Consider the following 23,462-nt stretch of genomic DNA (forward strand, 5'->3'; position numbering starts at 1 on the left):
CAAAAAAGGCAAAATCAGTTTCACCTGATATTCAATACAAGGCAGATCTGTTCATTAATGGGTTTTTGTGAAGTCTCTTCCTTTGGAAGAGCTGTCTGCCGCAGAAGAGAGATACAATTTTTTTAAAAAGGAGTAAAGAAAGAAACCTACGCTTTAAGAGATGCCTCTCTCTGTTTTCTCGTAAGAAAATAAGCCATGCCTCATGCTAAATATCTTACATGATCTTTCATTTAGAAAAGGAAATACTTCTTTCTTATGTACAAGCACCCATGCAATATAACTGAAAAACGGGCAAAAATTGCCTTTTGTGGAAAAAAGGGAGTAACTTTTTTACAAGGTTATCCTGACAGGACAAATTGCTTTGATTGTGATGAAGATTAAAAATAATAATACAAATGTATTTAAAAAAAAAAAACACGAACATTTTGCAACACAATAGGCCTTTGTGACACATTGCTTCATAAAAGATTAGTTTTAGTGTGCTTCAAATAAGAAATGTTTTAAACACCAGGCATCTAAGAGAGAATTGGCATGTTGCATTCGACCTTTACGTTTGCTATCCACTGGACACAGGCCATTTGAAACAAAACATGTGCTGCTCATTAAATAAATGAGTCGATGACATATAATAAAACATGCTAAGTACTTTTTGTGTTCGTTTACACCATTTCAATGTAATAACTCTAAAAAGATCATGTGGTGCAAACTATAATTCATAAAAAGAATATATTTTCTTTACACATTAAATACTCGCGGTGTCCACGTATCTTAATCATAAAAATGAAATACATTTTTCAAGTTAAAAAGTTTTCCTAATATCAGAGTTGTCAAATTATCGGACTTACATAAAGGTCTACAAGAATTTTGAAATGTCATTTAATGGCAATTCGATTTAGCATTTTTGTTAAAATATTATATCAAATAATGTAAAGTTATTACTTTTTAAAATAAATAATAAAAGGTAATGCCATACTACTACTACTGTATTGGGGACAGTTGTATCACAATGACATTTTCAACTTCATGCCCCAAAATCTATCAAAATGAATTCAGAAATTAAAAACATGCCCATCCTAGAAGGTGTATTCAACTGATTGTATATCTGAATTGCATTTTTAATCTATTTTTTTAATAAACCAATAAATCCAGACCAAGACAACAGAGCATCATGTCACTGACCCAGATATTCACCAGATGTTTTTTTTGTAATACAGGTTGGTATCACTATTTTTGAAACTATTCTTGATCTTACTAAGTGTGCATGGATTCGCTGCACGTTCATCAACAGATATCATATCTTTGGCACACTTGAGAGCAGCATATAAAATCTCTCCGATGTGAACTAGAAGGATTGCTACAACGTAATTCTCTTAAATTGTTCGGTAGGCTTGATGAATTAAAAGAGAGAAACATTAATATGTTATTACACACTCAAATGACCCAAATTCTACTATGGCTTTTTTCCCTCTTCACACACACATGCACACTTTCGCACACACACAAAACAACATGAACATGAGAATCTTTCACCCGGGGGAAAAATCAAATTTAACAAGGGACAACAGTGATTTTATTGATATTGCAACAACTGACTAGAATTCACCTGATATCCTGGAACAGAAGTATTTAGATCTGTGTTAATGGGATTCTCGTTCATTGCTAATCACTGGCTTCCTCTTTCACCTCCTTTTTACACGTACGCTGAGTGTTTTTATTCACACCGGTGCGCATGCCCGCCAGGTGAAGCAACGACCCCGCCGCTTCCTTCATCTCCTCGTCTTCCTCCTCTTTGACCAGGAGCTTTTCAGCCCGTCTCTTCTTCAGGGGAAGCGTGTCGCCGGGGGTCCGCAGGTGACCTTTGGTCCACAGCAGTCTTCTGTGCTGGAGCAGCTGGGAAGGAGGTGGTGTGGCGTCCAGCGGGAAGTCTTTTTGCTCCTCTTTGACCTCAGTGTGCATCACCTCCTGACCGGGGCTGTAGGCAGAGAGGGAACCCTGAGTGGAGCAGGAGGACAGCGAGGAAGAAATGTCCCCCTGTGTATTTAGGGACTGCGAGCTGCTGTATGTGTGGTCCTCCTGCTGATCATCGCTGGGTGGAGGAGAGTCACTGCGCAGGCTGTTTTTACCCCGTGTCAGATAATCGCCCAGAGCTGATCTGTTAAGACAGACGACAGAGGCAAATCATTATTAAAATATTACAGTTACACAGACACTATTATCCAATATGACTTGTTATGTCATGGCCGATGAGCAATAAACGGCTGATATTATAATTCAAAACTAAATACTAGAAACTACAATCAAATATATACGAATAATATAATTGCAAAATACCGGTAATCATTTTGATATTTGCTAAAGGTTACATTTAACAGTGATATTCAATTATTAGTGTTTTTAAAGATTAATTTTAAGTGAATATTAGATGACGGCAAATATTAAATTTAAACGTAAATATTTATTTTACATCATTAAATTGTTCTTGTTTTCAGTACAAATCGAACAACAAATTGTAAGGTTGATGTAAAAAAAAATACAATATTTTAATTGCATAAAACAAGACAAAATGCAATGAATACATCAACTCTTTTACAAACGCTTTGGATTTGGGCTTTTTATCATAAGAAAGTAGAAAAAGGAGTCAGTTTATCATTTTTCCTCTGTCAGCTCAGCTCCATTTATATGAATTAAAGAAGTTTGAGACCAGTATTATTTTAGTATAAGTTATATACTATAGTTGTTAATTAATATTTTGAATTAGCTGTTATTTTTATATTCTCATTTTTACTTTTAGTTTAAGTTTCAAGTGCTTTGGCATTTTATTATTATTTATCTTTAATTCGTATTTGAGTTTTAGTTTTCTTGAGTTTATTTTTTATTTATTTTTACTTCAGCTTAAATCGGTTCACTTCACTTCAGTTATTTGCCAACACAACATTTCCAATTTTCACTTTATTTATTTATTATTTTATTTCAGCTTTACTTCAATGACCAACATTTTTTTGAAATAGTTCAATAGTTGAGTTAACGATAACAACACAGATGTAGAAGAGCATACTAACCTCACGGCTGTGGTCCTCTTGCTCACAGGACTCAAAGGAAGGGGTCTGATAACTGGAAAGAGCCCCTGAGCGGCAACACGTGAGCCATGCTGTATCACTCTCTGTGGAACTGTGAAAAAACAGACCCCCAATTACAATTCATGGCATAAAATACACAAAGAAATTACTTCCACTGCTTCTCTTCGACTTCTATTCTCCTCTCTGGGCATTTGTGTAGCTCATACAATATCTACATTAAATCTCCTAAGGTAACAGGAAAATATCTCTTAAAGAAATGCTTAAAGGGGTAGTTCGCCCCAATGATGTCCTTACTAACTTTCTGGACCTTGAACGTGATGGTTCCCTCGCTGTCTATGGAGGGTCAGAAAGCTCTTGGATTTCATCCGAAATATCTTTATTTGTCTTTCAAAGATAAGGGGGAGTAACTAATGACAGAATTCTCATTTTTGGGTTAACTAGGAGAACAAGAGGAGAACAAGAGACAACAAGCCCTAAAACAGTCGTGCTCAAGCTTTTTGATTTCAATCCTCCAAACTGTCCAAGACAATACCCTACACATGTGGGCTAAGACATTTCTGCTGTAATGACAAAGCTGCTTGCTTTCATTTCTTTAATAGAGTGGTTCTATTAAAATAATTAATATAATGTATATATTAATAATTAAATTCCTTATTTTTAACCATTATTAAAATAATTCAATAATCCAGTAGTGTGGGGGTGTTTTTAAAGGGTTTTGTGTATTATTATTATTATTTATAATTACATATGAGAATGCAATTTCTCAGCAATTTCTGCCTAAAGCTTAAAAAAAAAAACATTCATCATAAAATGTCCATGACTACTTAATTTCCATGATTTTCTGAGGTCTAGAAATCACATTTTTCAATCACATCAACTCCACGGAAACGTGGCTAAATGAGGAAATATGATGTCGTAAGATTTTTAGCTAAAAATGAGCTTTTAGCATATCCTATGTAATTTTTTCCATCTTGTAGCTGCCTTGGAATTGTGCTAAGACCCCCTTATGGATCGATTACAGCTCCCTGCTCTCCTAAAAATAAAGGTTTTTATCATTATGCTGATGAAGAACCATTTTTGCTTCCCCAAAGAACCTTCCACTGAAAAGTTCTTAAAATCACTTTTCATTCTTAGTGTGAAGAACATTTTAATTATCTAAAGAATGTAGTCCGAGTCCAACTCAGTTTAACTTAAAAAACTGAGGTTGAGAACCACTGCCCTCAAATATCTGAAGAACATCACCCTGAAGAACATCTTGACCACCTTACAGGAAAAAATGAGCCTTGTGTTCTTCAAACAAGGCTATATTTAATCCACTGCTGAAGCTATCCGTTTCACGGCAGGCAAAACTGCGATTCTCCAGCTAACCCCCTCACTGTGAGCACATTTTGTGTGAACTATCGCTTTAAGAGACACGGCAAAAGGACACTAGACAGCCTTCACAGTCGTCCAGCCACTCTCGAACTGTAAGCACTACGACTCTGGCAGGTAGCAAGCTTAAGTGAAGCGGCCTTGAGCTAAGACTGTCCAGTCAAGCACTAGACACACATACACTCGGAGCTCTTTGCTTTTATGTAGAAGAACATCAAGACATTCACATCACTCAAACGTCAATAGCCCTGCTCAGACACTTTTCACAAGCAGCTCTGCCTCCATTATTCCATTATCAAGAGCAGACGAGAAGGAGAGAGGAGCCACTACAGACAGATAATGTATCCATTTCCTTCCATTGAACTGCTCGCGGTGGAGTGGAAGGAGAGCGCCCTGATTGGAATCAAATGGACATTTAAACGGCCGGGACACCCAGAGGGAGAGAAAGAGAGAGAGAGAGAGAGAGAGAGAGAGAGAGAGAGAGAGAGACAAACAGATGGACCGAGAGAGAGAGATGAAAGAGCAGTTGTGGGAAATGAAAGAATACGTGATAATAAAAAAAAAAGAGTGATTCCCAAGATATTACAAAGGTAATCCGTAGGCGCACAGCAGCTATTTGTGAGATAAAGAAGGTTTTTTATAAATCAAAATCAAGGATCTCTTGCAAAGTACATGAAATCACTTCTGACAGGCACAGTTTAGACAGTTCCTATTAAAACTGGAAGTTTTGGAGACACTGAAGACTGGAGTAATGTGCTGAAAATTCAGCTTTAAAATTACAGGAATAAATTGCATTTTAAAATAGAAAACTTATGTAAAAATATATTAGAGGAATACACTAGCATATACATGATTTCAAAGCCAATAAATGCACTAAAACCCAAAAAACTGTTGATATAATGGAGTATGGAGAAATGACAAAAAACAGGGCTTTTACCTTGTAAGAGCACTCCACCATTCTTTCTGAAGAGTGGACTTCCTGGCCATAGTGGAGGACTGAAGAACATATACACAGAGCGAGAATGTTAGAGCGGAAATCCAGATACTGTGAAAAGCATTGAGTGATAAAATCACATAATGAAAAACACTTTTGTATAATCAACTTCTGAAATCCTATTCAAAGTCAGATAGAAGCAGGGGAGGAAAATCTAAATATATATATGAGATATGATGGTGTGGAATGCAAACTGGAGACTGAGAGGTAGAGCAAGAATCTAATTGAACAAGTACAGACTTTCTGGCGAGGTTTGTAAATCCCATTATTTACCATGATTACTCGTTATAGACCGCACAAAGCAATGGATCCAAATGGCTTGTACTTCCAATAACAGTCCATATTATCCTTTAACTTAGATCGACTCGCTCCTTTAGTCCTGAAATCAGATCCTGGCTCATTGGACCATGGGCATAACTTTTTTAAGTGATAGGAACAGTTGAGGGTGTTGGGGTTCACAGACAGGTAGTCTAACATCACATACATATCTTATCTCATTACCCCACTGTCGATCCTGGGGTTTTGTAGGTCTGATATGCATAGATCAGCAAATTAATAATAAGCGCAAATTAGACTAGTTGTAATATTTGTGTGTTGAGTGTGCGTGGTTCTTTTTGCAGTGCCAATGGACAGATTAAAGCAATTTCAACAACCATACAATAATTAAAGTATTGCCACTCATACACATTAAATTCAGCATAAAATGGAAATTTACCCAATCGATTTTCTAAATGCACGTTATTGATCTTATTTTGAATAATCCATGCACAGGTTTAATTATATATATATATATATATATATATATATTAGGGGTGTAACAGTACGCAAAAATCACGGTTCAGTACGTACCTCGGTTTTAAAGTCACGGTTCTGTTCATTTTCGGTACAGTAAGGGAAAGAAATGCAAACATTAAACTGCAGGTTGTTTATTACTTTTTTTTACAATTAGTTTACAATTAGTTTTTTTAATACTTTTTAATAAAGTATATATAAAATAAAAAAAGAATAAGAAATAAAATACTGCAAAGTTCTCCACTAAATAAAATACTCTCAGTCTCAAACCAATATCATATAATAAAATATAATGAAAAATATAAATAAATAACTATGATTACAGTGCAGCATTACCAATCCCAGCTTGTAGGCCTGCTCATATTTCGTTATTGCGTTGGACCGATCGGAAGTAAGAGCAAAGGTCTGTTTAAATGCCGACGGGAGCTGCGTTTGAATTACAATCGTTTTTTTCCTAGTTGTAGTGATGTTCACACTCGCGTGATGCCTTTTGAAAACCTTAGGCCGGTGACACACTGGCATATTGCACCTGTCAAACATAGTCTATTGTGCCGTCAATACTGTTGACGGTGTCTTTTACCAGTAGGCTTTATATTAATGCTCAACATGAAGTATAGATATTGTTGTCGTGAAGACAAGATCCTGGTCTGTCAGCGGTCTCCCTCTATGTCACCTACAGTAGCAGCAGCGCGCCAGCGCCACGTCAGGCACGATTCTGGTGTGTAAAGACACAGAAAACATGAAGCAGCCGTCACGCAACTGACACGCAGCAGAAACGCCACGCTCACGCCACGCAGCCAGTGTGTCACCGGCCTTAGAATCAGTTTCAGGGCGGGAATTTCCGTTGAACGCGGAGACTTCCGCCACTTCATATGTTCGTTTGGAAACACGAAAATGTACCTATGTTCCGCAAAACAAAATATTGCATTCGGTCATTCGGTACACAGGTGCACCGTAACAAAAGCCCTGTACCGAAATGGTCCGGTATACACGTCCCGTTACACCCCTAATATATATATATATATATATATATATATATATATATATATATATATATATATATATATATATATATATATATATATATTTTGTTCTCCACAATATGGAGAAAGGATCTGTCACTATATGTTACATCGTAACTTTTATTAAATCAACTTTCTAAACTAGCCTGGACCATCCGAAGTCCACCTAAAAACATTTAAGCTATCAATCCACCTATTTCAACAAACACTTTAGTTGCTGCCTTAAATGTTTAAGTGTAATCAACTTGGTTGTAGAAGTCATTTCAACTTAAATTACATTAAACTGACTAAAAAATAAAATAAAAAAATCAAGCTGAAATTAATTATTTTGATGAGTTCACCTAAAACCTTAAGCTGTCAAAACTTACTGATAATATAATTTATAACAGCAACAGAGAATACGTTTGGAGTATAAGGTTTGATCAATGTCCACTTTTTTGGCTCCAAGACTGCAATTGGTTAAAAAAGGCACTTTTTTTAAACAAAGGACAAAGAATCTTTCTGAAAAAACTTTGGGTTTGTAAACAGAACAACTGTATAATTGACTGTAAGTGACCTTCATTTCCTAAAAGAGAACTGGAGACCACAAACTACTGAGAGGAGTTCCTTCATCCCACAAGAGGAAGTGGAGAAACAAATCAGGGAGAAAGCAAGAAGACAGGCTCCCGACATCTTCTGTTGCTATGGAGTTTAGTGTTGCCAACCTACGTATATTGTATTTCTTAGCACTAACTGTCTGTCCTATCTCTGTTTTTTTTCTTCTTTTGCCAGACAAATAGCTTTGTGCTACTGTTCCACCTGTCTTATGCATGTGTTGCCATGGAGGTACTCTGGTCGTCACAGCAACAGCAGAGAAGAAACAACTCAGGAAGGGCAAGCTGGTGCCATTTCTTCACATCCCACAGATTCCCCAAAGGACCATGTCCAGTGGCTGACAGAGTGTTCAAGAATGAGTGAGGAACTGACCCAAAACCCTCACACACTGGATCAATGCGTCCTTCACAGGAAGGTCATAAGAGAGTCCACCAAAGAAAGGCGTATCTATGATCTCTGCTCCATTCGGTCTTCCTATCTTTCTCTGTCTTAAAGGCAAAAAGAAGATTTGTTTAATCCAAGACTCTTTTACTGGCAAAATTATTCATAGCATAGTGAAGTTATAGTGAACGTCCTCTCAGTCACATTTTGTTATTCCACACCAAGAAAGGGTTTTGTGCACATGCTCTCTCTTTAGAAATGGAAAAGGCTGGACTATGATTTTCAGGGCCACACAAAATGGAAAGTGTGAATCAAAGTACCAGGAGAAAACAACTTGATGAAGAGGAAAAAAGCAATAACTGGTAGGTGCGGAAGAAAAGAAAAGAGGAAAAAGTAAAAGAAATGGACGGCCAAAAAAGTGAGAAATTCAGGCATTACCTGTGGTATTGCTGAGGAGAGGCAGATGGGGAGGTAGAAGGTTTTGGAAGCCGAGGGGAATACGGATGATATGGAGTCTTCTTTAGTGCCTGAATCAGATTGTGTCTGTAGTCAGGATCAATAGACCAGAGTGAACCCTTTCCTATACTCTAAAATACAAAAAAAGACAAATTACTGTCATGTCACATCTTCAATCTTTCGGCATCTTTATTAAGATTAATAATATTGCGAGGTTCTGTGCAGCAAAGGTGGGCGACATGGTCCCTCCAGATCCACTTTCCAGCATAGTTTAGTTCCAACCCTAATCAAACATAGGATAACTAGAAAGCTATAGGCAGGTGAGTTTGATCTGGATTGGAGCTAAGGACCACCCAACTAGGGTGAAGTGGACCTCAAGGGCCAGAGTTGCCAAGCCCTACTGTAAAAACATAATAAATCAGGGGCTCATCCAGGATAGGAACCAGGGACCTCACAGAGCCCAAGAAAGAATCATACCGCTAAACCGGGTCTGCCGAATTTAGTTCCTGGAGGACCACTGTCCTGCAGAGTTTAGCTACAACCCTAATCAAACACAAATAAACCAAGACCTTCAGAATTATTAAAAACTTCTAGGCAGGTATATTTTGGAGCTGGTTGGATCTACATTCTACAGGACACTGGCCTTCCAGGACCGGAGTCTGACAGATGTGCTCTAAACCAGTGGATCTCAACCAACAGCACACTGAATACCTCTCCTTTATCTGACACACCAATTTCAGGTCTTGCAGCAGCTACTAATGAGCTGATGTGCTGAATCAGGTGTGTTTGATTAAGGAGACGTGTAAAACGTGCAGTGTTAGGGATCCAAGAACGTGGTAAAAAAACCACTGTTCTAAACCGAGGGTATCCAACCACTGCTCCTCGAGGGCTAACATGCTGCTGAGTTTAGCTCCAACCCCAATCAAACACACCTGAACCAGCTAATCAAGGGACTCAGGGTCACCTAAACACAACAAGTAACAGGTTGGACCTGAAGTCTGCAGAAAAGTATCCCTTCACTATCAGAATTGGCAACCCCTGCTCTAAACCACAGGTATTATATGTCAGTGTTAACCTGATGTATAAAAGCCCTCCTGGTTGGCTTGCTCTGTGTTGGGGGCAGTCGTGGCCTAATGGTTAGGGAGTTGGACTTTTAACCCAAACCCAAAGGTCACAGGGATAGTAGGTGGGGGGAAGTGAATGTACAGCACTCTCTGCCACTCTCAATACCACTACTGTGGCGAGCCCCTTGAGCAAGCCACCAAAACCCCAACTGCTCCCCGGGCACTGCCCACTGCTCCGGGTGTGTGTTTGTTCACTACTCACTGCTGTGTGTGCGCGCACTTGGATGGGTTAAATGCAAAGCACGATACACTTTACTTGGCTACACTTTCACTTAATCCAGGACCCACAGCACTGCACATTTTGCATGTCTCTCTTCCCTGACACACTCACTTCAGTTCACAAAGCTATTACCTATCTGAAACATGAGAGAGACAAACAAAATTGATAACAGCCACTCTAAACGCAGACAAACTTGGGTCTCATCCAGGATAGGAACACGGGACCTCATGCAGCCCTAGAAAGAATCATACTTCTAAATCAGGGCTTTTCAGACTTAAGTCTGCAGGACACTGGCCCTCCAGCACTGGTGTTAAAGAGCCCTACTCTAAACGTAGATTTAAAATGGAAATCAGATTAGCCTGATGTTCTCAAGAACCTTCAAAGTAATGGCATGTATTTTGAAATAAATTGTACATTATCTAAGAGTACATATTTGCGAAGTATTGAGGAAACCAAAAAGCGGGGTGGAGGATTAGACCTAGCACTCGAGACCCTTGTTGTCTAGTGAACACAGAGACACCTTTAAAACTGCCTCAACATGCAGCACTGACATATATTGTTAGATCAAAGGAGCCGTTCTCCACCTAATTAAGCTGTCTGCCCACCATCAGGGGCTTCCAGAGCCACATTTCACTTTACCAAAAAAACACAACTCACACAAGGCATGAAATTCAACTCGTGCAGCTTTGATCTCGGCCCTCGTATTAAGGACAAAAATAAGTGAGACGGGATGATGAAAGCACTCTGATATTATCGTAGTTACAGAACAGTCGCTATAGTAATGATCAACAGTGTTTACTGACACACCACACAAGGCAATTAAGGGAAAGGTTTGATTAGACGTGCCGACAAACTAGCAATTGCCAAATGGTTGGGGGAAGCAACTTTATTTCACATTTCTGTGTGTGTTTATATTTCTGTGTATGTGTGTTTCCTACTGCTAGAGGAGCCATTGGCCCAGTGTGCCATCTCCACTCGGGGTGCAGGGTAATTAAAATACACTCCCCATGACTTCATTCATAACTTCCCCACCAGTCTTCCATCTGCCCTCAATTAGCTATCAACACGCCTGCAAAACAACCTCACAGACTGATGTGCATCATTCACCGGCTCCGGTACGGCATCCGGGTACAGCTCTGGCTCACCTGCCTGCCAGAACCGCAAGACCCTTCTCTACAGGAGTCAGAGGAGGAGCAGACATGCACCTGTGGTTTCACTGGTCTCCAAGGCAACAAGTAGAAGAGAGGGACGGCTGGTTGTCTGGTTTGGCACGAATATCTCAGTCTACATGGAGACAATTAGCACAGACCTATGTGCTAATCTTTCCAAACCGTAGTAAATGAGGAAAGCAGATTTCTGTCAAGAGAAGGTTTCTACTCTTGGCTTATAAAATATACACACATTTTCATGGATGTTAAAGGGGTCATATCATGGAAAACTGGATTTTCCACTCTCATTTGGAAATGAAGCCGAAATGATTGTTTATTTGGAAATCTTGATGGTTCCATTGACTCAACTTCATTTATATATGACACCTAACATATATTAATGCTTATTCTGTATTTAGGTTGCCCCAGATTACTGCTAGCGTGAAGTACACCTGCACAAAGAGAGGAGTCAAGCATATCCATCTACGATGATTCAAAATTTGCTATGCATTGTTACAAAATAGAAAAAAGCTAATCATTAATTACATGATAGCAGATGTTTTTGCCAATATCTTTAAAAGTATATAACAGACAGTCGCCCCTTCAAGGGTTTGGGACTGTGTGCATTATTTTTGTGCCATCAGCCAAACAGTGTTCTTCTCACAACACAATTTTGCAACTTCGGCGTGTTTAGCCACATGGCTTTTTACGGCTCACGTGATTGGCTCAAAAAGTCCTGGATGAAGAATGAGTTTCCATGAGCCTGTTTTTGGAGGGTCAAGTGCCAACTAATTTAAGATGATTGGGAACGTTTACAAAATGCTTATTCTGTATTTAGGTTGCCCCAGAGGGTAAAAACAGTCATGTTAAATTAGATTTTGGCTTAAGCAACTTTGACTAACATTGGAAGTGGACTTAACATAGTGTTGACTAGTGTAAAATATCATTCCCTCTAAAACACAAGACACACACTGTGTTGCATTTGATTAGAACTCAAGCACAATTCAATTGGAGTGGAGTGCAGACACATTTGATATCTTTAACTTGTGGGGTTTGGCTGGAACTTTGAAGACTGAGGCTTGTGAGAAAGCTGGGACTGATCTGCCACAGCATTTAGTGTCTAAACATCTGCTATTGAGTAACACACTGTGAATCATTACACATAGTCTGCAGTTAACTCACTAGTTTACCCTTCTCCTTTAAAAATCCTTCTGAGCTGTGTGTGGGATTGAATTCCATTTTTAAACAAATCAAAAGAGGCTTTTAATGAATTAACTATATTCAGAGGCAAACATATCTTAAGTAGAAAATCTTTGAGAATAGCAAAAAGAAAAATCAGTTCCCTTTTCCAATCAGAGTGGAAAATGAAACAAAATTAAACACATATACATTCAAATGTAATTCAGTTAATTCCCTACATAACACAACCTATATATATATCCTAGCTTATATTGCCTTTATATCACAGTCTATATTAGAAGGGTTGTATAAACATGTCAATTTCAGAAGATTAGTTTGGTCTTCTGCCAGAGATTTACTTGATTTTGTACTCAGTGAAATGTAATATAACTGGTCAAGAAACCTAAAGCTTTACCCACCGAGACAGATCACTGTGCTTCATACCACTTCCCACATTTTACCCACACACACACAGATCTTCTCACACACATAGCAACGCAGCCAATCAGTTTTGCTGTTGCTACAGAAACAGCATGCTTTTCATGTCAACTACAGCTCGGTTGTTATGGGAATACATATACATGGAAAACTCTTTTGGTCGTAGTTAAGAACCAAATGACAGGATGATAGCTTAGACAGGTACAAACACACTCTTATGCGCACACACACACACACACACACACACACACACACACATAATAATGCAAACACACTCTGCCAGAGCAAATGGTGCGATTTGTTAATCTTTTCATCTGATTTGATGTCAGCGGATGATTTGATCAATTACTGCCATATATAAACAAAGAGCATGATTGCATTTTGATTATAGTCACGCATTGATTACTGTTGTACTATATTGTGATTATAATCATGGACTTGTTTACATGTCCACAGCCCACATTCATAAAATCTCTTAAAAACAAACCATAATAATAGGCCTCTGTTGAATAAGCTGGCACTTAGAACTTATCTGTCATAAACTCAGTTTGGACTTTGATTTAAGGTTAATACTGCTTTGATAGGTCGCTCATTTGTTCAGTCCTATTTATAAGTTTATTTTAAAAAATGCTAAAAAAAAAAAAAAAATTCATAAATAGAGAATTTTAATTTCAGTTTTTTTTTGTTTTTTTTTTGGTGGGAGACAATGTAAAAAATGTAATGGAAAAAAATTAACAAGAACACAATTATTAAGTAGTTTGGAGTAATCTCTTAATATAAAACATAAGATAAAATAATAAATAAATAATAGATAAAAAATATTTGAACAAAACTGCTTTACTGCTATTAAGATTTTAAAAACCTTTGTCTGCAAGGTACATGTGATGCGTCCTACAAATTTCATCAGGTTCAACCAACATGCAGAAAAAAACTAAAAAACTAAACATGAAACCGGATATGATATCATAGAAATGACCACTGCAGACTCTCTCGGCTGTCCATCAAAGTCAATATATCTCTTGAAATATCAAAAATATCACATAGACCTTTTATGACCAGTATAGTTCAGTTTGTAAAAATGTTCTGTGGTAATGCTAATTATAAATTTATAATTCATTAATTTCTTATAATTCATAAATTTGAAAATAAACTTAAAAATATATATATTTAAAAACATTCTTGGAATTAATTTTGATTATATATTCAATGTGCATAAGCGTTATTAACATCATGCAACTTGACATTTTCAAAATAATTAAATTGGAACATTTACTGAAATTGGTATAAAAGTTTGTACAAAACCAGCGCGAGTACGAATAATAGATTTCTAAGTTGTAAATAATAATAGATTTTTCTTTCATTATGAGCCCAATAGACTGCAGCTGAAAAGGAAAAGCATTCAAGAACATGTGAACGCCTCTGGGTAAAACGTTTTTAAAAGCCATCAGGACGATAAACTATTGAGGGAAAATCCCTCAGGAAGATGAAAGTGTGCGTTCCTATAAAACAACTGCATGTGTTAGATCTTAAGCCTCAGTTAACCTCAGTCCAACACAAGCCTCACCTGACTGCGATCCTTATCCACTTTTTTGAAGCATTTGTTTAGCGACAGATTATGACGCACTGAGTTCTTCCAGCCAGTGGGGGCGCTAGCGAAGTAGGGGAAGTGCTCAAGTATCCAGCCGTAGATGTCTTTGACAGGAAGTCGCTTGGAGGGAGCGTCCTCTATTGCCATGAAGATGAGGCAGCTGAAGGAGTAGGGCGGTTTGCGGCTGGGACCCGTGGACAGGTGGTACGGTGGCTCGCTGGGCTCAGGGGAGGACGACGGCGAGGAAGAGGGCCCGTGGCCTCCGTTAGCGTCCTGCAGGGGGCTGACGCTGCGCAGGCCCGAGTGACCCAGACTGGTCAGAAGATCTGTGCTCTCGTGCAGCCAGCTGAGGCTGGTCAGCTCCTCGTCCTCGGCCCGGCTGAGGGAGGCAGACAGGGCCAGAGAGAGGTCAGCTGCCTCGGTGTCCTGGTACAGCTGACTCAGACCCCGCGCCACGCTTCCGCTGCTGGGGCCCTCCGCCTTCTTCCCTGGGGGCATGACCACTGGACCCATGCAGCCCTCGGCTCCTTCAGAGACACAAGACAACACTCTGTAAGGTGGATGCTAGTTTTCATGAGGAAAACATTTAAAACGCTTGATTGGAGCTTTTATACAAGTTGAATCTGTTTGCATCTGTGGACAAGCAGTTCACACGCAATTGCGATTTCTGTAATAAAAACTGTGATGGCATTTAAAAAAGCTTGTTTATAGGTCTGCACAATTACATCAATACGACTTATGATTAAGTTTATTGAATAAAAACTATTAAACAATATAAGAAATTACAACGGCAATATTTCACCATGAAATAGAGATATTTAAGAAAATTATATAATTATAATAATTTAAATTATTTAAAATGATTGAAAACTGCATTTAAAAAGGCTCCCAGGTTTTATATTGATTATATAGCAATATCATATATCATTATAAAATGTTAAAAATAGTTTAAAAAAATATTTAAATTGTAATAGTACAAAAGTAACAAAAATTGTAATTTCACTGTAAATGAGTAAAGTATTTAAAATAAGTATTTAAGAAAAATAGAATTATAATAATTATTCTTATTAAATAAATATTAAAAGTGCTATTTCTAATTAAACTTTGATTTCACTAATACTTTTACTCAAAATTGTATAATAATATAAATAATTTAAATTATATTTAATAATTTAAATTACATTTAAGAAAAATATAATACATTTAATTTTTTTAACTAAAATATTAAACAATGTATGTATAATTGGAATATTTCACTCTAAAATAAATAATAGCATTTCATAATAATATTCATTATATTTTTACAGTATAAATGTAAAATTACAATACTAATATTTATATTATTTAAATCTTAATTACTTTCTTTTTTCGATTAAATCATCAAGCTGGCAGGAACCTGCAAGGAGCCCTTCAATCTCTTCTTTTTTTTTTTAAACAATAGTTCATAAGCTTCTCATTACAAGTTTGTGAAGCTTTTCACTTGAATCAAGTCGCTCTTAGACACAGAAAACACCCGACCATCAGCTGCTTGTGTTTAAAAGAACACTGAAAAATGCAGCACGTATATATTTAATTAATCAAAACACAGCCTTTGCCATTATAAAAAATAAATAAAACTCCAGTAAACATACGCTTAGTAAAAGTTTGTCTGGTTTGTGTATTTTGTAGGATCAACAAATACACCAGGCTTAAATCACTGCATGTTCAGTTAATCTCTTATATTTGTAGATGTTTGTTCCCATGAAACAAATGTGTACTCTGTGAACTCCTAGAGAGAAATGAGACTGAAAAATCAGTGTGAGAACGGGAATCCACTTCCAGATTTCAGAGGTGAGATCAGCAAAGAGGAAAAAGACGACAGAGTTGAGACACTCAACAAATGCATTTTAAAAATGCAGTTAATTCAAGCTTAATTTTAATTGCTGGGTTAGAATTACGAGCCAAAGTTAAAACTTTAAGTGAACTTGATCCAATCATTCAGACTTTATTAAAGAAGAAAATCAAGTTCAGAACCGTGGAAAACCAAAAGATTCATAGCGACGAGTCAAATTGAAACAACGATAAGGCAACTTTCTGTTTCAGAGTAAAAAATAAAACAGATCATCGTGAGATAAAAGAAATAAGGCCGCAAATGTGCAGCTTAAAGCCACATTATGAGCTATAAAGTCATTATGAGAAATAGGAATTGCACTTATAAAGTCGCAATTATGAGAAACAAAGTTACGGGAAATAAAGTCACATCCGTGGGATATAAAGTCACAATTGTGAGACATAAAAAATGTGACTTAATTTTCCCATAATTATAAGAAGTTGTGAAATGTAAAGCCACAATCACATTTCTTTTAAAGCTTCCATAGAAAAAGTATGTTAGAAATGATGCAAACTTTTTACAAGGGAAAATCTGATGAACCGTTCTCTTGCAGCAGTGTGTGTGTGTGTTTGAAGTTTCTTGGGTGTAAGGTTAGCAGGAGGTTGGATTTTAGAGGAAGTAATCCTAATGCTATCGGAAGATGCATAAAATCTAAATATGAACTTATCTCACACTGCCAAAGTCACAGTAGGAAATCCAGTTAGTCTCTCCCTACAGCATTCCCCATCACTTTTAACTCTCTCTCTGACACCCATGGCAACATGTACCCACACACAATTAAACACATGCCGTACATGCATGTGGAGCGACGTGCCGGGGGCAGCACCCCCCCGATAACACGATTCAGTCAGTCAATAACAGCACATGCAGCGGAGCGCTCCTTGGAAACTGCACAGTCACGCCTCAGGGCTGCTTTTGACACTGGCTCTCACATGTCAAAGCAGCAGCTCTCTTCACTCGCGCTGATTGACAGCTGACGGCTTGCTCTGCATGGCTAATCCAGCGTCTGTATCCACAGCAACAGAGCGAGAACATTATCCATCCTCCCAATCTGGAGCAGAGACTCCTGAGGTCAGTCGAGGCACGGCTGCGCTTAGAAGGCAGATCGTTTCCAATGTGGACGACATCACATCCACATCACGAGCGAGGAAAACAAACTTCTTTACAACCATCTACATTCAGATTAAACTAGCGAAGACCAGCCAACCAGCCTAGGGTTTTTTCCAGCAGGGATATAACAAAACATTTGTAAACGTAGTGGACTGACACTTCAAAGGGTTGAAGGTTGTTCTCTAGGAACATATCAACGCATTTATAAATATATATACACCTAATACGCAGTTTTGCTTTTTGTGTATTGATGGCGGCGGTGCCACAAAACATAACATCTGACAGAAAAGGGCCAGCTAGTTTTACTGTTGCTATGACAACAAACTACTCAAAAAGGGTACCATTGGGGCTGTCAGTAAACTTTTCTTACGCTCAAGAATCAATTACATTTTACCATTTACAAACAGAAAGTTTGAAACCAGTTTTGTTTAAGCCCTTGACGAGTGACGAGGGCGAGATATTTCAGGTGAGAGTTGTGACACATGACCAAAGCGATCTGTAAACTGTAAACATCAGCTCGCCCGACGGCACATTAGTGACTCAAATCTAATAGACAACAGCTCAGAACAAAAGAAACTTCAAAACTCTTTTGCAGAGAGCTCAGGCGTGCTGCATTTGCATGGTATTATTATTATGATGTTCTTTGATGTACCTTGGATAACTATGTATATACTATGGAATATGGATATTATAACCATGGATTAAATTGAAATCCAATTGAATATGTTCAGTTAAGCTTTCGCCTATATAAAAGCTCATCTAATTATATAGGGATAACTGCAAATAAAACAAAGGCTTTTGTTTTTTTATTTAGTTTTATTTTACTTCACAAATGGAACAAGGGCCATAACACCGGTCAAAAATGATGGAAGACTGTAAGATGATGCAACTAGCATTAAAAAAAGCATCACTGACCAGATAAAATCACTATATTATTTAGATAACTAAAATGATTATATTATTAATTATATTTATATACAATTAGTTTTGTTTAGCTTTCTTGTACACCTGTTAAGACTTTGCACAAATTACACAAAAAGCAAAGCAAAACAAAAATATGGTTGGTAAACATGACCAAAATCTAAAATCAGATTTTATTTCATGATAACTAAAATATTTTTATTTGAAGTAAGGATATGATATCAAAATTGTTGAAACCGTTTCAATGATTCATCAATTTGGATATCACAAAAAAAAAAAAAAAAGAAACATGGAACAGACCTACATGAAAACATAAGAAATACGAAATACGACCTAAATTGTATGATATGTATGTTAAATATATATATGTATTCACAGTGTAAATTTAATGTTATGTCATGGAAATTTAATTTAATGTAATGTAAAGTGACAAAATTACAAAAGTGATTAAGTCAAGAGGAGTGAGAGATTTTCTTTCTTCTGTTGTTTGATTACCATTAATTACACAGACAGCAGCAGGTTTATTAGGATGCTGTCACTTTAAGACCACATGAACAGATCTAATATAGTGATACATGCATTTTCTTTCCCAACAGTTTAAATTCACTTAAGACATGAATTACTCGCACGCTGAGTGAGAAGGGGCTGTGTGTGCGTGGGTTTTAGGTGTGTGTGCTCAAACCTCCTCTAAGACAGTGTGAGGATATACCAAAAAATTCGCTGCTTACTGCACTTTAAAAATGTTAAAATCACTTGTTTTAAAACTACAGCACTTAAAAATGCATTCAAATGACAATCTTTTGTGATGCCGCAGCATGGAAACATCACGCGAGCGTAACTGAGATTGAATCTCTACCAGTTTATCCTGTTTACCGATATATGAACAAATATATAAATAAAACCAAAACAAAATAAAATGAAAGGCAAAACAAAACAATAAAAGCAAAGAAAAAAAACATCAAAGTGGTGATTTACCAAACGAAGGGGACAAGAGACTTTCCCTATTAATGAAAGCACCATGAGACATAAAAATTCTTTGTTTAATGCATTACAGATGGCAAATAATATGCCATTAATCGCAGCAGTTATTGCCCGGTTTTCTCACGAGTTAAGTCAAAACAAGCAAAAGCAAACATCTCAATGGACTTGAGTTCATTCAAAATATTTAAAACCTGCTAAACAAATCCTTCACAAAGACCAACAATAAAGCGCATTCACATAACCCTGGGGTTGCATCTCGCTTATGAGATTTCAGTTCTGGTGCGTAGGGTACAAATAATAGACCTTTGTCTCAATATCAACACCAGCACTGAAAGAGATGGGAGACTCCCCTCCTTTCCAGCATTGAAAAAAAACAGACTTGTTTAGTTTCCATTTCCTCAGTTCCCATGACAACAGTGTCAGGGCACACCAGGGCATGTACATACGGCCAACCAATAAGCCAAGCCGTGCGCAGATCAAAGTATACGGTCCATCCTTTCAGCCAGCAACATCAGAAAAGTCCATAAGCAGTGGCGTCAAGGTGAAGGTTCACTGTCCAAAAGGGCCGGAGCACACAGTCCCTTGCGGGGTCGCAATGCAATAGACTCGGGGCAAGAAGTTTCTCCGTTCCGTATGAACTGCTGCTTCCACACAGGCTCTTACCATTACAGTGCTCATTTGCTTTATTCCCCTGCTCCTGTTCCCTCGCTCCCTTGTCTGATCTGAGCTTAGTGAAGGTGACCTGACCGCTCTCAGCCCGAGGGTCTGCGAGTGAAGTTTGGTGCAGAGAGTAGACCTCTACTCTCAGAAGTCGGGCTTAAAACAGCACTGGCCCCGGGCCCCTGCATTCACTGGCAGCATGCTAAGAGACGCTTATGCAGAGATGCAGAGGGTCCCCCCCTACTTCTGACTCTGTTTTTCTCTCGATTACACAGTTTTTGCTTTTGACCTGAACTGTAACTGATGGCAGTAATCGGGAAAGAGCAGGGAGCCAAAAAGACTCCCCTCTATGCTTTTATATCCTGCGTGACCGTATCTGCACAACACGTAATTTCATCATTATATCAAAGCTTGTGTAGATCATTTCTGTGGAGATACTGCACTGTAGTGAAAAGGGATGAGTCATTCCTGGTAGTGTATTAACCAAATACATGAGGTATATTACTTGGTCTAAATACATTTATATAGATTAGTACATTATATACATGTTTCCTAGATGTTTTCTTTTTATGAAGTATTTTATGCTTGCCAAAGCTCCATTTGTCAAAATATAGAAAAAAAAACAGTAATAGTATGAAATATGATTAATATATTATAAAAATGCAATTTATTCCTTTGATGCAAAGCAAATTTTTCAGCATCAGTGTCACATGATTCTTCAAAAATCATTTGAACATACTGATTTGCTGCTCAATAAACAATCATTATTGTTTTCTGTTGTTGTGCTGCTTAATGTTTTTGTGGAAACTGTGATTTCTTTTTTAGGATTCTTTGATGCAAATTAAATTCAATTAAATAAAAAATTTAATAAAACATTAAATAAATCAAAATAAAAAATTTAATGAAACGCCAAACTTTTTAAGATTTTTTAAATATAATTACATAAATATATACGTTAAAATAAAATACCAAATAAATCCCTTGGAACAGCATATATAAAAATATTACTAGTCGAAAAAAATAAAAATTCAAACACAGAGTTACTATTTTGACTTGACACTCAGCTTGTGGGAAAAACTAATGTTGACACCTATAGACCAATAATGCTAGTGTTTAAAAGTTAAATCGTGAAGCTTTTATTTTGGTTAAAGCTAAATAAATTATTCAGCAAAAACAGCAAATGGTCTAATCTGTTATTTTGATGCGTGTACTTTTTTAGATGGTCAGACTTCTGATAATTTAATAGATTTGCACGATTATGACAAGAATTGAAAGACTGTATGTGGTGCACAAAAAAGTGACCGCTTTAAACTAGTCTTCTGATAACACATAATAAAGTCCACTTTGGAAACAGTGCAATAACTGTATATTTTTATTGTTTATTTCCAGTGCTCTACAACTGCCGCATACTTCTCTCGTAAGTTCATTACAGTTCATTTTTAGAAACCGAGGCACATGTGGAAATGATTTTCAGCAGTAAACATCAGAAGGCCACAGATGCTGTCGATAGAGTTGTTATTGAACCTAAAATAGTCCCTTAAAAGATTCACCCCACACAAAGGTCAATTAAAGGACACTCAAATGTCCATTTATTCAAGTCTTAAAAGTGTTTACATAACCTTCTCACTCCAAGCTTGAGGTTTTGAGTTGAGGTGGTTGGAAAACACAAACAGCCAGTGTTTAAAGACACAACCACAAAGACTTCGGCCCGGTGGCATCAACACTTATCTCCGGCAAACAGGAGGACAGCCTGAAGTTCGTTCTCAAAGCAACCCAGCATTGCTACCCAACTCTTTCCTGGCTCTTGACCATCAGGAGAGAGAAAAAAAAGAACATCCTCTAGTCATTAGCAGCATTTCAAAGTCAACACGTCCTCCAGCGTATGCTGCTTGACAGGTCCTGCCAGGGTAACGTGACTGAGGGATGATGGTACCATGATTAGACAGAAGCTCAAGGGAGAAGCCATGCATCCACAGATCTGAGCACAAAGGACAGGAGGAGGAGTGGAAGAGGAAGATGAGAAGGACCAGCGGCAGATACATATTCATCAAACGTGCCCTTTGTGATCTGTCAAACTCGAGACACCACACACTTCTGCAGCTAATCAAACTCGGCCGCTTTCGCCCCTGTTCAAACAATCCTGTTCGCATCCTCCAGCAGTTTCAGTCCACTTCTTAGTCCACTACTAGTGTTGTCACGGTACCAAAATTTCAGTATTCGGTACCGATACCAGTGAAAATCCACGGTTCTCGGTACCAATTTCGGTACCAAAGCAAAACACAAAAATATTCTAATTAAAAAAAAAAAAACTTTTTATCACTAAAAATAAAACCAATGCCATTCTTTATACTTATGTACAATTATGTTTAAAGTTTTTTTTTTTTTTGATAAATTTGTCTTAATGAAATGTAAACTTTGTTTTTATAAATAAAGGGGATTTTCTATTAAAATTTAAACATGGAAGAAATATTGTGTGATTTTATTTCTATAACATTCACAGCTACTGGTCCATTCGGAGATTTGATTTGATTAATTTATGCTAACTTTGACAAATTCCATGACTGTCCATATTAAAATGTTAGTTTCATTTTCATGACTGGATTTTGAGATTCCGTCCGCGTTTTCTGCTTCGCGGAAATCATAGCGCTGTATGCGTCAAGAACCGGGTTGACCGGGTCCTCGGTCACATTTTCATTTTTTTAGTACCGACTTGGTACCGAAGTACGAGGTCTTTTGACAACACTATCCAATACCTACACTGGCCGGGGAGTGGACTTTTTTTAACACTACAACAAAGATGAATCAGAAATTAAACATATGGTGTCAAAACAGTCATGGTGCGATGTTGATTTTGATGAACAACCTTGAAATCATGTCACACGTGGAGCAGTGATGTTTCGAATGCCAAATGGTTCGAAATTTGCATGCTTTTCACTGTCGTATCAATATTAAAGCACCATTTTATATATATATAAAAAAACAATTCACGCACACACTGACTTCAATACATTTCTTCTATGATTAGCATGCTTTTGCAAATATTTTTTTGGGGGGGGGTAAAAAAGTGAAAGTACATTTTTATTAAAAATATTTTCACTGTTTATTAATATTTGAAAATCAAAGTCATGTGGCGGGACCAAGAGGAAATTCATAGAGACGTGTATCATTAATCATATTAATACATTTTCTCATGAAAATTACAAATGTGTAATGAAAATCAATTAAAAACAATATAACAATTATTTAAGTTATAGGGAAAGTATGTTATTTAATATTGCAAAGTGATGATTCATTAACTAGAATGATTATTAATAATAATTCTTATTATCAGTAATTCAAAAATGTTAATTTATAAAATAATGTTTAAGATGTTTCCTCTCTTGTATCCAAGGTGTAGAAAAATAGATCATGTTTGAGCTGGTTACCAGAGGTGTCAAGTAACGAAGTACAAATACTTTGTTACATTACTTAAGTATAAATTTTGGGTATCTATACTTTACTTGAGTAATTATTTTTTAGCCGACTTTTTACTTCTA

The 23,462-nt window shown here is 37.2% G+C and overlaps 1 protein-coding gene across 2 annotated transcripts in view; it reads right to left on the minus strand.

Moving 5' to 3' along the window:
- Positions 1-1,547: 1,547 nt before the first annotated feature.
- The window catches only part of LOC132092658 (forkhead box protein N3-like), a 28,816-nt gene continuing 6,901 nt past the window's right edge, over positions 1,548-23,462 (minus strand). For both annotated transcript variants that reach the window (XM_059498993.1, XM_059498994.1), the window contains exons 2-6: positions 14,361-14,911; positions 8,670-8,818; positions 5,386-5,444; positions 3,060-3,168; positions 1,548-2,152 (exon numbers count right to left, since the gene is read on the minus strand). In XM_059498993.1, the coding sequence (XP_059354976.1) occupies positions 1,660-2,152; positions 3,060-3,168; positions 5,386-5,444; positions 8,670-8,818; positions 14,361-14,897 (1,347 nt within the window). In that variant the 5' untranslated portion in view covers positions 14,898-14,911 and the 3' untranslated portion in view covers positions 1,548-1,659. The remainder of the gene's footprint in view (positions 2,153-3,059; positions 3,169-5,385; positions 5,445-8,669; positions 8,819-14,360; positions 14,912-23,462) is intronic.

Source organism: Carassius carassius, chromosome 18 (assembly GCF_963082965.1).
Source record: "Carassius carassius chromosome 18, fCarCar2.1, whole genome shotgun sequence".
In the NCBI taxonomy this organism is placed as follows: Eukaryota; Metazoa; Chordata; class Actinopteri; order Cypriniformes; family Cyprinidae; genus Carassius; species Carassius carassius.